We start from the raw sequence: 19,418 nt of genomic DNA, 5'->3' as shown, positions 1-19,418 counted from the left end.
TAAAATAAAATGTTATTATACAGCAATATTTTTATACTTCAATTAATTTATTTTTGATTATTATCAATTTTATGTAATTCCTTTAAATTTTCGTTATTAATTATACAATATAATTAAATATCGCAATATTTTAAAGAATTGATATCAAATCTCCAATTGTTTTGACAATAATAATAAAAATAAAAAACAAATAAATAATTAAAATGATAGATAAAAATAAATTATAAAACTCTAACGTAATTTTCGTTTCTATAAAACAGATATTGTATTATATAATTATGTAATAAATTTCAATTAATTTATAAAATATGGAAATGCCATAAAAATGAAAATTAATTCAAGGATTGATTGTGTTCAAAATCAATAACACTAAAAAATATAGAGTAAATCATTATTTTCTAATAAGAAATATTAAATATAATATCTTGTGACAGATATTATTTTAGAATCCATAATCCAATAATAATATTTTATTAAGTTGTTTCAATTTTTTCATAAATGGGCAATTCTTAACTGCTTCTTAATGTTTTTAAATAGTTTCGATGCGTTTATTTTAAATTAATTTAATTTTTTCTATTGTAAAGGCAACGCAAAGGCACTAGAGAGAGCCGGTGCAAGGGAGCTAAGGAGATCTTTTGCATATAATATATATTTAATCATATATATATATATATATGATTAAATTTGCAAGCATCCCAAAACCTGATATATAAGTAATATGCCAAGTGACTACTACATTAAATTAGGCTACTTCTCCACAATTATTTTTAATTAATTTCTAAATAATAACAGATTTGATAATTAAAAAGTAACCCAATTTAATCCGATAGTTGTTTGGCAATTTAATCATATATAACAACAACAATTTTTATAACATTTATTATACAGTTAATATATGTACAATAGTTGTAAGAATAAAAATGTCTATTGTAATTACATTTCAACATGAATGATTTGTCTCACATTGAAGTTAAATGATAAAAGATAACAGAAAGAAAGCATTTTGTAATACATGTTATCATTTTAAACTTTCTTTTATGATATAAAATAAATTAAAGCAATGGAATCAGTTATTATAAATCTTTAAAATAAAAAGTCTAAAAAATTCTTAAATTTTTTTAAAACTAACGAGTTAAAATTACTCTTTTTTATCTGACTTTGAAGGAACTCAAAACACAGAAATGGAAAACTGAAGTTAATAATTACTTCTTACTTTATTCAAACTTTTCATCACCACTGATGAGGCTGAAAAAGTGAAACACATATGTATTTCGNAGAAGAGATATTACCATACGAAGAGAATACGATAGAAGTGATCGTCCTACCAGACGGATAAGGCCATACGAGACCGATTAATTGAAGTATAAATATACGACAAGATTGTCAAAGAAATAGAAGAGAAATACAGACTCTGATAGATCGATGTAAACTCTCTCACGCGTTAGGTAGAAATAAGATAGTTTAAGTTAGAATTAGATATAGGTTAGATTCATTATTGTATATTTTTATTATTTGATTTATTAAATATTTTGATTTGTTTTATAAAGTGGTTTGGTCTCTATTAGACATTCATTTTCATTCAAGTTTCCTTAGATCCTCCGAATCCCGAGTTAAGGATAACGCGTGTTAATCCGCGTATCTAAATTTGATTAACTGATGTCAAGGAATCCTGACGTAGATCTGGTCTGTGAAGTCCAGATCGTTTTAAACATAATTAACAGTCCTCCTATAAAAAGTATCGAGACCGAATCTCACGATTCTGAGTCGTGTAAGTGGTACTCTTGGTTAGTATCCTTGGCTAGTCTCCATAAACAAACTGATGTGTATAAAGATAAAAGAATTGTAAGTACGAAACCTTTTTGAAATATCTCATAATGTGGTTAGGAATCTTGCTACCACATTAAATAAATTTAAAAATTTCAAATTTAAATATATTTTTTTGTAAGTAAGATTTACAAAAGTAAAAGCTTTATATGTTTAATATGTTACTTAACAGACAATAGTTTTATAAAAGATACTTTTTGAGTTACTTCATTGCAATTGTTAGTCTTCAGTAATGAATGGTTATGATAGGAATAACGATAAGATTCGTTCTTGTTACTTCCACGTATCATATAACAGCCTTTCTGTTAGTTTAATTAAGAAATGCAAATGATTTAAACTTTTTATTTTAAAGATTTATGAATTACAGTGTAAAAAAGTAGTGTATTCACTTGCAGGTTTACCTCAGATAATCAGGGTTCTCCTATAAATAGTGATCCAATTAAAGAATTAAATACTTAGTTTAAAAAAAATGACTAAAAAAAATCTATGCTTAATAAACAATTACATGTAGAAGTGCTGTCCTCTTGTAAATGTTTTAAATTAATGTTCTGAACTAATGGACTCATCTTCATTAATTCTAAAGGATTTTCCTGCAATGGGAAATGTTCACTTTCTCTTCTTTCTCTTATTACTAAGAAAAATGCTCATTATGAGACTTATTCAAAAGAATAAAGAAGCAAACTTGTCTGTATCTTCATTCTGCTGAAGAAGTTTTCACATTGAAAAAAGTTATCCAGAAATGATGAAGATAAGTTTGATCAGAACATGAAGATTAATTTGAAAGATGTGACTACAACTGTTTAGCATGATCACTGGATTTATTGAAAATTTATGAGTCAATACACAAGTCAAAACACAGCAGGTTAAGAAAAATGGGATCATAGAAAAAATTTGCATATTTGGAAAACAAATTTAATAACAATTATATATATTTAATTATTTAATAGTTTAATATTTGATAAACTTTAAAGTTTATTTACCTCAAAATCAAATTCATCTTTGCATATTAATAAATCCAATGGGATGTTTAATTTTGTAAGAAAATAAGTAACTTCAGTTCTAATTCGGAGATCTTCTCTGGGAACATTGATAACTGGGAATACTATTATTCCAAAAGCCAAATTCAGCTGTTTTAAAATAAAAAATTGTAAAAAAAAAAATACAAAGAAAATAAACACTAGAAGTTTTAATTTAGAATTAAATTCAATTGTCATATTTTGTAAACCCTTATCAAAGTACATGAGAAATTCATATGAAGCTTTCTTCTAAAAGTCAGATATCAAACTTTAAATATTTTTGAAATTCTTGTTTCCATTATCAGAATTTCCTAAATAAAATTAATATGAAATACAAATCTGTTAGTAGAAATATATCAAAAAAGGTGAAAATAATTTTTATATACTTTAACAAAAAATTTAATTAGAGATTTCTAAAAGAAAGACATCATTTTAAAATTTTTTAAAAATTTAGATAAAAAAAATTAAAATATCAATTTTTATTTTTTGTAAATAATAAATAAATAATTTACTAAAATAAATAATATTAATTATTGAATTATTGATAGTAATTTGTATTGTTTTGTTTTGTTTAATTTAATTACACTGTTCATCAAAAAGTTAAGAAACAGATGTAAATTTTGAAGTAATTAAAAAAAAATGTATACATGAACAAGCAATTATTTATTGTGACATTGTCACAATATTGGGCTGTAATTTTTCTCAGAATGTTTTCAATTTTTTTCATAGTGTTTTGCCCCTGTATCTCATACTTTTCCTGTTAGCAATAGAACTGTGCCAGTAATCTATCTAACTCCGTTCAGGGAATCTTTCTGAATTGAAATAACTTGACTTTTGGTGCAAACCACAAGTTCATATATAGTTAATTGGTGCCTCCTGTCCCTAAGCTTTCCATATCTGATCTCTGCTTTCATCTATCTAACTCAGATCTCAAGATTAAGGAAAGACAGACAGCAACAGTGAGAATTTATAGGTCTACAATTTTTTCAAATTGCAGCCCAATTACATTGGAAGGTTATGCAATATAATAAAATATATTAATTTGAAAAAAATCCAACTTAAAACTATGTAAATACTTATTGAAACATTTAGATAATATTTAAGATTCTTAAATTTTCCAGATTTTTAAACTCATTCTGCCCCATGAGCACTGAAGGCCTTTTTTTCAAGCCCATTATGGGTTTGGTCAGTTGGTAAGGGATGGAATTTGACATATCTGGGACAGACTATCTCTAAAAAATTCCTGGATTTTTCAACTGCCCAGATTCACTCTCAGAGCTCCCAGACTGTAAGCTGATGCCTTAACCACCTTAAATATCCAGCTGGCCAGTTTTCCAGTTTAAGAAGTCTATAATTTATTTATTCTGATTATTATTCATTTTTAAGATCTTTCAGATCATATTTTGAGATCTCTTTTAATTAGAATAAATAAATTGGATTTCTTAAACTAATAAGTTGTAATTTCACAAACTGAAAGAATTTGAGTTAGAAAATAAAAAGTATATGTATTATATAATAATATTTATAATTAGAAAATAGGAAAAAATAAAGTATAGACACTCCTCGACTTATAATGTTTCAACATACAACATTTTGCACATACAACAGCCAATGTGAATGAAACAGAAATGCAAAAATTATTAGAATTTGACTGAAGCAACTCAGGCCTTGTAGCATTTCCAGTCTGGAAGATATCGATAGCCTTGTTAGCATAGCATCTCCCCCAACCAGCAACTAATATTCCACCATTTCCTTTAGCTTTTTTTAAGGTTTTCTAATAAAATTTTATTTCAAACTTTTCTGGTGGATGTTATGACATTTGAAAGATTACTGCTTGTAACAATATACAACATAGCATAATATATTTCTGTATATTTTCTTTTGTTTCGTTCATTCTTTCTTTTCTTTTTTCTGTACATTTTATGATATAATATGCAATTTTACGTACTGTATAACTTTATCTTTTTTAAATTTACAGTATTTATTTTATTTTCAACTTACAATATTTTCAATTTACAATGTCTTTTTCAGAACATAAACCCATCACAAGTCAAGGATAGACTGTGTGATATTCCCTTATGAATATACAAATTTCAAAATAGTAATTAATGCTGAAAATGATTTAATTTATCAATGAAACTAGTAACAACTCCACTCTATGAAATACAGTAGAGCGTCGGTTAACCGAAAGCGTTCCAGTCGGCAAATTTAAATTTCCACTAGTGCTGTGGCGCTGCAACCTTTGGCTATGTCTTAGGCTACTCCAATATTTTTTTTGTTGGTGTGTGTGTTTTAGCTGGCAGCACTGGCACTTTTGTGTGGTGTTTTTCTGAGGACTGTGTGTCGTGTTGAATCAAACATTTTTGATACTAGATTAACTTCTAAAGTATAATTTTTTTGTTTTTATATTTTTCAATATATTTATTTTCTTTGTACAAAATAAAGAAATAATTTTTAACAATACAACAGCAACGATTATTATAAAAATTTTCGTTAGGCTTAACATTGACAAAAATTCAACACAAAGCGACACACAACGGAGAAAAACTTCAACATGGGATAGGTTAATATATTTTTTCGTACATAATCAGTTATCCAAAAAATAAGTAATCCAAACAACCCCAGTTCCCAATTGATTCGGATAAACGACACTCTACTGTATAATTTTTAGCTATGAAAGATTCTGTATGAAGTTACATGAATCATTATGCATTCTCTTAAAGCATTTACAAATCTTCTTCATCTTCGCCTTTTTCCATGTTTATATGAGGTTGTTGTTTCCTTCTCTAATACGTTTCCTCCATTTCTTCCTATCAAGGGCTTCTTCTCTCTTAAGTCCCTTCTGATTCAAGTCTTCCTCCATCTTATCTTTCTAACACAGCTTTGATCTTCCTCTTTTCCTCCTTCCTTTTACTACCAGTTTTCCAACCCTCTTTCCAACATCATCTTCACTTCTTCGCTCTACATGGCCAAACCACTTCAACCTACATTCTTGCATCTTCCTGATCAAGTGGCCCACCTTAAGATGATGTATAAACGGCTAGAAATAAGTGAGGAAGGTTTTGTATTGATCATCTTAAAATAGTTCTAGCTACAAATGCATAGAAGCCCACCTTAACAAAACCTCTAATAAAATCACTCCTTATTCTATCCTTCCTTGACACTCCACACATCCATCTTTCTTTCTTGGCTCTTATTATTGCCCATGTCTCAGCCCCATATAACATTGCAGGTCTAACAACTGATTTGTACAATTTACCTTTCAGCTAACTTTCTTGTCATATAACACACCAAACCATTTACAAATATTCTATTTAATTTGAGATGAAAATTGACTGGTCATTTTATTTGCTGAATATTTTTATTTTTAAGATAATCTTTCTCACACATGCCTATATATTTTCATGTAATTATCTATAAAAATAAAATCAAGATTGACTACATCCTTAATGAATTCCAATATCTTGTTATTATTATTATATATATAAATGAGGATGTTTGTTTGTTTGTTCACTATACACTCCTAGGCCATTTGACCAATTGCTATGAAAGTCAGCAATCACATTAAAATACTTCCAACTTGAATAATGTCATACATCCCACTCCAAAATATTGATTAATTTCTAATTACATTCAATTTGTTGAGTTACACATAATGTCATCTATTGACAAAACATTTAACAAAATAATAAACTAAATATATTTCTTACAAACAAGGATATATTTTTAAAAACATACACTTAATTACTGCAAGAATGCTATAGTGCAAAACAGACGTGCTATATCAGTACTGAGACAGGTAGTATATAGCACTTGTCTGCATGGAATCAAAAGTGTTTAAGCCCATGAAAAGCCTATAAGTATTTAATTTTCCACATCTATTAATTCGCATTTTTTTACTTCTGAACGATACTTTCTTAATTGTAATAAGCATCCTGCAGTAGCCAAGTGAATAAAACTACCAAACACTGGTAGTTAGTTAGTCATGGGTTGGGCACTAGGTTTGGGTGCTAGGTTTGGGCACATGGGTTTGAGCACTTTGGCCATGTGGAGTTACCAGCTTTCCTTCACGCTAGTAGCATCTAAATAGGAGCCAGCTTCACATAAAAGTCTTCCTAGGATGCATACCCTCAGCAGATCGCTCATGTATCACGTTGCCGAAACAAAATCATCATCTTCGTCGTCGTCAACCCTGGGCTCATTGCCTGTTGGTGTCTGATGCCTTTTCCACTATTTTCTTCCATTTCTCTCTATCCATTGTCTATTTTCTCAATTCCCATACATTCACTTCACACCATTCTCTATTTGGTCTGCCTCTTTTGTTGGATCCATCCATAATACCATAGACTAAAGTCTTAATTTTTCTGTTTTCCTTCATTCTTGTAATGTGTCCAAACAGTTGAAGTTTTTGTTGTATAATTTTTTTGTAAGAGATTATTTTTCATATGTATCCTATTATAAAGTTCTTCATTTGGGAAAGAGTAATGGGTAAGTATGGATATGGAGCAAGGAATGAATGAGGGGAAAGAAATATCTCTTCTAGATGTCTCTTCTAAGCCTAAGAGCTCTTTTCTCTTGGACAAGCTTTAGGGTCTCTTGTGTGATCCATTTCTTGTTGATTTTTTCCTCTTCTAGTATGGTCTGCTCAATTGCTTCACTTATTGCCTTTGCTATTTCTTCCACTCTTGTGTCTAGCTCTTCCATCCTGTCTAGGGTTTTTATCTTCTTCTCAAGTGTATTTCTATATATGCTCCCTATTTTCTCATCTTTTAGCTTTGAAATGTCTCTTTTCTTTTGGAAATGCGCATTAACTTTCCTCTTCAGTTTTATCTTTATGTTTGCAATGACTAAGCTGTGATCAGAATCTATGTAGGCTCCCTGAAAGGTTTGACATTGTTGAACTAATGTTGACCATCTCCTTTGGATCAAAATCATAACAAAATAAACCAAACTACTGGGTTGTTCGGAAAGTAAGTTCGTATATTTTTATAATTTATTGAATAAAAATTAACTGTATCATATATATGTACAGTACATACTGTAATACCATGGTTCCTAATTAGTGGTACGCATACCCCCAGGGGTAAGCGAAATTGCATAAAGGGACACGCACGGCAATCTTAAATCGGTTGATTTAAAGTTTAAATGCATGAGATGAAGCAATCAAAAAAATAATGGAAGGACCATCAAAAATTCAGCAATTTACAACATGATGTCGAATGCACAAATTCATTTATTTATAACTAAAAATATTCTCGAAATTTCATCAAAAAAATGCATTTGTGACAATACCTAAATGAAATTCTTATGCAAGAAACAAAAATTGTCCAATTATCATTATCATCATGTCAGCGAAGCGGCAATAAAATATTTACTACCATTTTGCACAACATACCTCTGAGAGAGCAGATTTTCAGCCATGACAAACATGAAAACTAAACATCGTCACCGACTTCAACTCTAAGATGACTTTAGACTGAAGCTGACCAAAAAGCAACCAAATTTTACAAAGTTGTGCAAAGAAAATCATGCACATTTGTCACATTAAAATTAAATAACCTTATGTTATTTTCATTATTATTAGAATTGTATTTTAAATGTAATAAATGTAAAAAAAAACTTATTCTATTTATCACTAGCTGTCTATCCACAGCTTCGTCCACATTATATCAAATTTTCTCGTGGGAGTAAGATATTTTCTCACAGTAAAATGTAGCCTATGTCCATCTCCAACATGTAAGCTATCTCTGTGCCAAATTTTATTAAAACTTGTTCAGCGGTTTAGACATGAAAAGATAACAGACAGACAGGCAGAATTACCTTCAAATTTATAATATTAGTATGGATTAATATGAATTTCTGCTATAAGGGGTATGCGAGTTTGAGCTCTTTCTTGAAGTGGTATGCAGGAAAAGTTGGGAACCACTGCTGTAATATATCAAAAGTAAAGAAACAAATTAACATTGCACAAAATTAAAATAGAACTAGAAAATGGAAACCAGTCTAAATGGAAAAAAATAATTAGGTACCATGTGATTCTGGCTTACACAGGTTTTATTGTATTTAATTACAATAAAATGTAATTGTCAGAAATGGCATTTTTGTAATATAATAAAAATTTTATTATACAATAAATACCATTCTTCATAATTATACCTATACCATAAGAAAATTTTTTTATTAAAACATTACATATAATTCTGTACAGTACATGAAAATGTAGTGCATACAGTCTTAAATGTTTGATTTAAAGTAATGTGAAATGGACATTTGCTTTCTCTGTTTTAACTTGATAAGATGATGTTTTCAATATTTCTTTTCTATTGGTCAAACAATTCAAAAAACCACTCAAAATTTATATCCCATTATTCTATTTCCCTATTCATCTATCCTTATTAATGGAAAGATTAGATTCATTGGCTTTGATGTATTATTTAGGTTAATAAGAATAAAGTATAGACAAATAAGTCTATACTTTACCAAGGATATACTTTGTTAAAAATATTAACAGAAATTATGTATATTCTTTATGATAGGACTGAATAGAAGAAAATAGAGACATTGGAGTTGTAAAAAATTCAGATAAACATTTACACCTAATGCAACATACCAACACTGCACATTGTATGTGCCAATGGTTTCAATTTGATCATCTCATCTGGGATGATGAAACAGGTCACCTCAAAGAGGGTCATCACACAAAGGAATTGTGGGTCCAGATGATCATTGATAGAGTGAAGGATTGGTGGACTTAAAGAAGATTAAAAATAATGAGTTCTATGGAAAAAAATTCTGTTCTAAGAAAATCTGGTTTTATAAAGGGGTAGTCATCTGGAGAGGGTTTATTGTACATTAATATCATATATTTATTTTAGTATTATTTTCAAAGTTAAATAATATTTGAAATGACAATTCTAAACAATTTTCTATATAAATAAAACTTTTGCCTCTTAATTTTGATTACTAATACAGAAAAGGGGCATATCCTGTAATGTCATATGCAGGACAGAAATAGAAAGTAACTTTTAATTCTCTTAAAACAAAATTTATTTCTTGTAAGCTAATTAATTCATAAATTTTATTTCACTTACATTTTGAAATAAATATGCTGTAACAAGTGTTGATACAACTGAATCCAAATCACAAGCTTCATTTCCCAAGACTACATGTACTTGTTTCAATTGATCTAAAATAGTCTAAAAATATATCAAAATAAAAATGTAGTTATTTTAATTAAAAATTATATACAAAATTATTAAATTTTAATGCAGATTTCAGTTTAAAATAATATATTATATATAAATAGTATAATTTAATAAATACATTCTAGGAAATACTTCAATTCTTGTTAAATGAGACTTTCATGAAACTTTTCCTTATTTTATAATCTCTTATAAAATTAGTTATAATTACTTTGTAATCAATTATTGAATCAAATAAAATCCATCACTTTAAACAGTAAGAATGATAAACTTTTTATTACAAATAAGAGAGTAATTTTTTTCATTCATTTATAATTAAAAAAATAAATCAAAATACAGTAGCTATGTAAAATGTAAGCTGTAATTAAACTGCAATTAATATATAGATTTAGTAATAATTGATGTCATAAAAAAGTCATTAGGAAAATGATTTTATTAATATTATAATTATTAAGCATACATAATTATTATTAAGCATAAAAAAAATTTAAAAATTTTTTTGTAATAATTTATTTCTATATATCAATAAAAGATAAAAAAATAAACTTAGATCAAACTTCTAACTTAGAAGGTAATTTTCATTATTTAAATAAAACTTAATACAAAATATTATTGTAAATTTTTATAATAAGATTTTAAAAAGCAAAGATGGTCACTCAATTTGATTCTTATTTTACTAAAGAAAATTCCTGCTACCAAGAATGCCCTTTTCGATTCAATTGATGTGAGTGGGATCATTAATGCATTTAAGAGAAGAGAGATGTTATGTGTTTTTTTCACCTGTAGCCTTGAAGATTTCTAGTTCGTTTTTGAGATGCATTACAGTATTTCATTTGCTGTCTAATACTCTTGATTTGTCTACCTCGGCTGCTTTAATAGCAGCATCAAGCTTACAGCCCAATAATTCGGCAGTTCATTTGGCTTTAATAATCAGGTTTATGAAGAAAAACTTCATACTTGCATACTTCCTACTCTTTGATATCCTGGCCTAATTTGCACAACCTAGCATAATGCAGTTATTGAAGCTACTTGGCATGGTTAAAAATTACGACAGCATAAGCACAATTATTCCAGATATTACAGGTTCTGACAAAGAATTTTCAGTCCTCTCACAAATTATTGATAATCTGTGACATGCCATAATAAGCAAAAATTTTAAAAACTAATAAGCAGGCTAAAAATTAATAAATATAGTGTACAAATTTATTCTGAGTTTATGGATTAATAATTATACTTCTATTTGCAAAATTTCCTCAACTTTAACACAAATAAGAAAAAAGTGAATTTTTAAGAAATTTGTAGGATTTCCCAGGATGAGAAGAATTTCCCAGAATATTTCCCAGGTTAAAAAACAGCCAGGATCCCGTTGGAGAAACCCTACTTCCAACACAGTCATTGAAAGCATGACATTTACAGTTATGAAGTTTGGAAGGTAGCATCTCAGATACTAAAATCTTATTTTTCTATTACACTTCATTGCAGATGTACCATATTTTACGGACTATAAAACACACCTTAATTTTTAAGCAATTTTTTTAAAAAATAACATTTTTACCATTTATACTGCCTAAATTCAATCCTTTTATACGGATTGATGCAAACACTGATCCACCAATCAATGCTTAGTGACGCTATCGAACTTACGCTGATCGTATGATGGTCACATGATGATCACTGCCCAATCTGCTGTCGTGGATTCAGAACCACTGGTCATCTCATAATCCGAGTTTCTATGGCGACAACTGTTGCTCATTTGAAAAGAGAAAAAGCATGGGAATCGTACGTCCAGACAATTCTATTCCGACACCCCACAACTCATGTTCGTCGCATCGGTGCACTGCTGCTGCCAGTTGAATTCAATGTTGCCAGATAGAGATAGGTTTCCCGCGGCATCAAATATATGGCCATTTTTAAGATGTGAGAATTTTAAATCAAACACTGGACATTTTTATATTAATTTCGAGTATAAGACGCACCTGAATTTTGGAGGCAATTTTTCAAAGAAAAAAGTGTATCTTATAGTCTGTAAAATATGGTATATATTCTCACTAATAACAGACAACTTTTCCAAGAAGTTAATGTTTAAAGTTTATATAAATCAGAAGAAATACTTACATAAAATTCAATTAAAAAAAATTATATATATATATATAATAATAATAATAATAATAATTTTGTTTTAAAAACTTTTAAATAAAGAAAAATCTTTCAATGACACAAATACAATTAGCAATTTTTCAAAAATTTTATTATTTGAATTTCTATTTTATGATAAATCTTACTTGCTTAACTTAATGATAAATCTTACTTGTTTAAAAAAAAAACTGAAAGTCAAATCACTAACAGTTCATGTATATTTTTACAAGAATTTTTTTCTTTAAGAAATAATGAAATTGTTATTTCATATATGATTAATAAGTTATTACTGAATTCTTCAAAAAATGCTTGCTTGCCTTTTTAAAAATTTTAGTTTTCAAAATACATTAAATGAATGAAAAATAAATCTGTAATCTGAACATGAAAATATCAAGCTAGATATGTAAAACATGGTCAAACTCTAATATTCTTTTTTAACACAAAAGCTCTTAAAATATGTGAAAAATATGACAGTTTATTTCGTAACAAAATTAAACAAATAATAAAAACTATAGTATTAATAATAAACTATTACTTAAAGTAATTTTATTCTTGTATATTAAATAAGCCATATTTCAGCAATTATGATGACATTTCTTTCATTCAGTATATATTTCAAAATATTTGAAATTTCTTTTATTAAGTAATTTTAACTTATGTAAAAGTTACTAATAGTGAATATTACTTATTATTTACTGTACTTGTATTATGTAACATTTGGAAAGTCATCCATTCTTTTAGTAATCATATAAAGCTTAAGTATTAAAATAATTTTAATACATTATATATGAGTCATTGTCAGTCATTGTGTACAAGTTTAAATTTTAAAAGACAGGTATTACTGGTTTTGTTTTGATTAAAATAAATATAAACATTTCTAAATCAGATAAAGTAATAAACTGTATAATATCCCATTTAAGTTAGGATATANATGTATATTTTTACAAGAATTTTTTTCTTTAAGAAATAATGAAATTGTTATTTCATATATGATTAATAAGTTATTACTGAATTCTTCAAAAAATGCTTGCTTGCCTTTTTAAAAATTTTAGTTTTCAAAATACATTAAATGAATGAAAAATAAATCTGTAATCTGAACATGAAAATATCAAGCTAGATATGTAAAACATGGTCAAACTCTAATATTCTTTTTTAACACAAAAGCTCTTAAAATATGTGAAAAATATGACAGTTTATTTCGTAACAAAATTAAACAAATAATAAAAACTATAGTATTAATAATAAACTATTACTTAAAGTAATTTTATTCTTGTATATTAAATAAGCCATATTTCAGCAATTATGATGACATTTCTTTCATTCAGTATATATTTCAAAATATTTGAAATTTCTTTTATTAAGTAATTTTAACTTATGTAAAAGTTACTAATAGTGAATATTACTTATTATTTACTGTACTTGTATTATGTAACATTTGGAAAGTCATCCATTCTTTTAGTAATCATATAAAGCTTAAGTATTAAAATACTTTTAATACATTATATATGAGTCATTGTCAGTCATTGTGTACAAGTTTAAATTTTAAAAGACAGGTATTACTGGTTTTGTTTTGATTAAAATAAATATAAACATTTCTAAATCAGATAAAGTAATAAACTGTATAATATCCCATTTAAGTTAGGATATAAAAGTTATTATAAATTATAAAATTAAAATTAATATATATTTTTTATATGTAATTGTTATATCATAACATTGCATTAGTCAAATCAATTAAATATTTCCTTTTAAGCAATTAGATATGAATAAGAATCATATGGTTCATTAAATTTTTAATTTTTTTAAATTGCTAAAATAGTTCAAAAATAAACTATTTATTCTTTGATAGTATAAATTTGAATAATATAAAATATAAATTCTATTAATTTTATCATAAGCAAAATATTAATATGACATTAATACTTAAATTAATTATCAAAGTTAAAAACTAATAAAGGAAATAACTTTTTGAAATAAATAGAATATAATTTCACTAGAAAAACAATTTTCTACATCATTAACAAATATGATCATAAAAAAGCAATTTAATAGACATTATCAAAAATAATAGAAAATGGTAAAATTATTACATAATATTAATTCCCAGAAATATTATAAGATTTTTAGATTTTATCAAAAAAAAAAAAATCATACATATAAATGTTTAGTTGCACAAGCATAATTAAATAATTTATTCTATACAATAATCAATACTTCTTTAAAATAAGAATAGTTTTTTTCATTTACTTCTATATTAATAAGCTTCTTAAACTAAAGTGTAAATTTAAAGTGTTCTACACTACAACTTTAAATTTACTTCTGTATTACTGTAAAATATTAATTTTGTAGTATATTTTTCAATTTATTACTGAAATATTAAAAAAAAAAAATATTATGTCAAGCACTCATATGAAATATTTAAACTTGTTTGAATTTAAAAAATCAATGGTTTGTATTGTAACAATTTAAAGAATTTCTAGTCTTTAGTCATTAATGTACTGGTGAGTAAAGACTAAAAACATTAATCTTAAAATTGTTATAACTTAAAATTTCATTAAAAAAAATTGATTTCCTGATCGATTGATGACCTCATCGATTTAAACATATCCAGAATATACATAATGCATTCAGAAATAAATATGTTTTAAAACCAACACCAGGCTCTAAGAATTACAACTCAAAAACAAATTATGAAAAATAAATAAATAAAACAGTAAGATTTTTTCCACAGTTTTGATTTTATAATATATATTTTACACCTGAAGAAAGCAATTAGCATATTCTTTTCTGTTAATGTTCATTATAAGAAGATTACAGGCAAAATATTTGATTTCTAAAAACAAAAACATTTCTCATTAAGAATATTTTATGTAAAAGATATTATATCAACACAAATCATCAATTTTTGAAATTTGATAACTTCATGATGTAATAAACTACTATATTTCAATTCACAAAAATGATTTTAAGTACTTTACACGCATTTAAAGTACAGCTGTCCCTTGATAGTCCGATGTTTTGTAATCCAACATGCTCAGTAGTCCGACACACCTCCTGTCAAGGTACCTGTCCCCGTTTATGTGTCTGCTAGCATGGAAGCATGTCGCGACATGAATCTCCCCACCCAATTCTTACATGATGACACACATTTCTTGTGTTTTCTGTGAGCAGTTCTGTTCGAACAGTTGGAGTAGGGAATATTGTAGGCTACTGCTAGCAAAACAATGCCAAATATGTAATCACTTTCGGTAATCCAGACACTTTTGGCAATCCGACAACCGTTTGGTCCCATACCTGTCAGATTATCAAGGGACAGCTGTATTAAAAAAACAATATATTGTCAATTACAGTATGATGCTGGTTATGATCAATGTACACGTTTCCAATGTAAACATTCAAACAATGAATATGCAATGCAAACAATTTCAAAAGTGAAAATGCTATTTATGTTTTCCAATAAATCTTATTTATATTAACAATTTACTATTGATCATTTTATCTTGCATTGTGAATAACAGAATGGAGATTAGAAAAAATATGTATGCTGAATGATAAGGTAAAAAGAAATACATTTCAGAATGCTGTAAACAGCTTGAAAGCAAGCAGATGTGAGAAAAACAACTTGGCATTGAGAAGTGAGTCACAATAATTTTTTAACAGATGAATGTCATTGATAAATATGCAAATATGATTCCCTGTAGTTGAAGTGTATTGAAGATAATAAGAAATTTAAAATTTTATTACTTAATATTTTATGATAATCTAAATAAAGCATTACAATTGTATTAAGGAATTTTTTAAGTAAATATCACTTGAGTCTTGATATAAGATTAAGCAAAATATTAATTAATAAGAGTTTGTCAAAGCGTACTTACTAAATTTTTCCTACTAGAATTGAGAAATGTCTCCATATTTAGTTATTAAACGGACATTTTCTAAAAATCTTCGTTAATATTTCGGGTAGAAAATTAGAATGTAGCGATTTGTTGATGACTTGTCGTTTGCCACCTTAACAATAGATGGCGCTGAAGTAAAATGGTGGAAATTCCTGCTTTTGATATAGATTATCGTATGGCAAACGTCAATAAAATATTTTCGAACAAATTACGACTGAATAAGATAAAAAATATGAATTATTTTTTGGATTATTTAAATTTTAAATATAAAATTTGTCCAATTATAAAATAAATTTCAATTTTTTAATAAGTCGTCCAAATGATGACGCAGTAATACGTTAAAGATCCATATCGAATTCAATCTTTATGATTTTTAATGAGTAATTTGGTTAACACGTCTTTCTTATACTCCTTGTGTTTACTGACTGATTCCATTGTGGATCGATTGACCCGAGCAGGTAGCGGATTACCCAATAGGCGCACTAAAAGCTCGCCTAGAGCCTGGTCGTCTCGAGGGGCCTAAAAAATTACATAGTAAAAAATATGCCTGTAAAAACTTGCTGAACATTTAAAAAGTGTATATTTCATACCCGGCAAGAACAGTGACATAACTCATAAATTGACGATTTTATTGTATTTCTAATGTAAAAAATACTTTTACATAAAAGTCTTATAACAAAACTGCACCCAGGACCCGAAAGAAACACAATTCGCTACTCTTACGAGCCATAGCAGAAAAGACTAAGATTATCCGTATAAACTGGTTCATGAGCGTATCCAGCGGGGTGCTTATGGTGCTACAGTAGCACTTTGATTGCTTTGAAATCAATCAAGTTTTGTTTGTTCAAAATAAAAATAAATATAATAACGCTTATCGCATGACTTCAATTAGGTAAGATTATGTATATAAATAAAGTAATTTAAGATAATTGAGTAACATTCTCCGAAAAATGACAGAGGGCTGTGCATAGGCTACCTTGGTCACCTGAGTCTGTCTTGAACACAGTCCATATTCTCAAAATCCTGGATATGCCATTAAACCGATGGATATCGTGAGTAGTATTGTATCTCAACTGATTGAGATACAATTAAATTATCAAAATTTCGGTATAACAAAATACAATAAAGTTAATTCTCCTTTAAAAGTCAGTCCTTGACCTGGAGATGCGAGATATCTTCTCTGAAAAATAAAAAGTTCAAAGAAAAATAAATTATTTTTATTCAGAACTAAGTTTTAAAAAATTAACAAGATCTTCGTGAAACTGTACCAATAATAAATTTAAATATATAATTATGTATTATTATTATTTTAATTTTTTTGAATTTAATGAATGGGCAAAGAAGAATTTTCTTTCTTAATTTTTAAACCTATTGTTACGCTAAAATATGTGTAAGAAAATGGAATACCTCTACAACTTTAAATTAAAAGCAAATTTCTAACAAATGTTTTCTTTCTTGACAATGCATTTCGAAAATTAAGAGGATGAGGACAGCGGTAAAAGAATGTATAGTAGAACCTCGATTATCCGGACTAATTGGGGATGAAGGTAGTCCGGATAATGAAAAATCCGGATAATCGAAATAAGTACTTTGTCTTTTAACGATAATACAACACGTTTTCTTTTCGATGACATATCGGTAATATTAAAAGTAAATACTGTATTTAAATCGTGATCAAATTTTCAAGAAAAACGTTCGTATTGAATTTGTACTACTACTGACCAACGCTAACAGACTACCTATTGTTTAAAAGCCCCTCTGGTGACGCAAGAAGACGGATTTTATAAAATAAAAAGCAGTTGAAACTGCATTTTTATGAATAAAAATCTGACAAACTATTTATCGTTTTATGACGAGTAAAATTTTTTCGTCACGTTCGCGGCTTTTAAGTAATGCATAAACCTTCCAGGCGCGAGGCCCTTCGGACCGCGAGGCATAGGCGGTGGCCCACGTCGTCCATGCCTTACGCCGCCCTTTGTCATAGAAATGATGTAATTTGAATACAAATTATTTATAAATACGTATGTCAAGTTATATTTTTATTACTACGTAAAATATATTTAAGAGTTTAGACCACTGTGCCGGGTGAGACGTTGTTGAAACAAAAAAAGTTATGCATTCCATCACGTACATAAACAGTGTCGTAATTCGCCAAGTGCAAATCAGCAAATTCGTAAAATTTTTGTTTATTTTGAACAATCCGGATAATCGAAAATCCGGGTAATGGAGGTTCTACTGTATTTTAAATTTTAAAAATATGATTAAAAATTGCAGCCCGACATTGTGATCATGTCACAATAAATAATTATTCGTTTAATTTTAACTTTATTTTTTTGGACAAAGACAATTCACTTTATTTCTCTCCAATTTCGATGATTTTGAATATCGCGAGCAGCATGAAAAAATAAGATAATCTTTCTCCGATTCGATATTGCAATTAACCATATTAATTAAAACTAATCTTCGCAAAATTTTTTACTGTCAGAAATGTCAGCAGAGGTCAATAGATTAATACTTTTTGCGTAATTCTTTCAATATTTTAACGATTAGCAAATCAATTCAAAGTAAAATTTGCAAATGAGATTTATCTTTCCAAATTTCACTTAAACCAGAAATATATTGAAGAAGTTTTAACTTTTAAAATGTTTCTGGTGGACCAGGCAATTTTCTTTTTTCCCATTTCATTAAGATTTTCAATTATAATTTTAGTTTTTCATTCTGATAAATTTGACAGTGCTGTTTTTTTAATGCTTTTTCGACATAAAAAAAATACTAAAATAGAAAGCAATATCAGACAATTTATTCCTCTTAAGCTAAACCCAGTTATAGTTCGGAAAGAAAAAATTTTTTTTTTTATTGATGTAAAGATTTTTAAGGTGGGAAAAAATAACTAGTTAATTTTCATTTATTGTATTTAAACATCTGGAGTTACATTTAAAAGCTGTGTACAGTACATATAGCCTTATTCTTTGAAAAGTTTTTGAAATAAACATATTTATTTTAATTTTAGTCTTTGGAAATTGACTTTAAACAAAGTAGACCGCTGTCTTCCAACCCTGACTAGGAGTTTCTTTCTTCGCCCTCTCAAACAGTATTATTAGATATTGACAGTGAATGCGATGATGTGGAGTCGTAAAAGACATGTTATGTGGCATTTTAAATAAGAGTAACAATGATATAATGTAGACAAGCGAAATTTATTAAAGAAATAAATAAATTCGTATGAAAAAACAACTTTTAAGAAAAATAATTATCTTATCAATAAAGAACAATTTCTACGATAAAGTAGATGAAGTATGCAAAATTTAAAATTGTTTTGCACACTTCATTTACTTTTAGTTATT

The 19,418-nt window shown here is 27.5% G+C and overlaps 1 protein-coding gene across 1 annotated transcript in view; it reads right to left on the bottom strand.

The window, feature by feature from the left end:
* The window catches only part of LOC111625080, a 48,771-nt gene extending 32,558 nt beyond the window's left edge, over window positions 1-16,213 (bottom strand). The window contains exons 1-3 of the mRNA XM_023368109.1: window positions 16,054-16,213; window positions 9,932-10,036; window positions 2,805-2,951 (exon numbers count right to left, since the gene is read on the bottom strand). Of these exons, the coding sequence (XP_023223877.1) occupies window positions 2,805-2,951; window positions 9,932-10,036; window positions 16,054-16,089 (288 nt within the window). The 5' untranslated portion in view covers window positions 16,090-16,213. The remainder of the gene's footprint in view (window positions 1-2,804; window positions 2,952-9,931; window positions 10,037-16,053) is intronic.
* Between the last annotated feature and the right edge of the window lie 3,205 nt (window positions 16,214-19,418).

The sequence above is a fragment of the Centruroides sculpturatus genome, unplaced genomic scaffold (genome assembly GCF_000671375.1).
Source record: "Centruroides sculpturatus isolate CEXI.00-Female unplaced genomic scaffold, Cexi_2.0 scaffold295, whole genome shotgun sequence".
Taxonomy (NCBI): Eukaryota; Metazoa; Arthropoda; class Arachnida; order Scorpiones; family Buthidae; genus Centruroides; species Centruroides sculpturatus.
The sequence above is the reverse complement of the archived record's forward strand: the minus strand, read 5'-3'. Positions and strand labels throughout refer to the sequence as shown.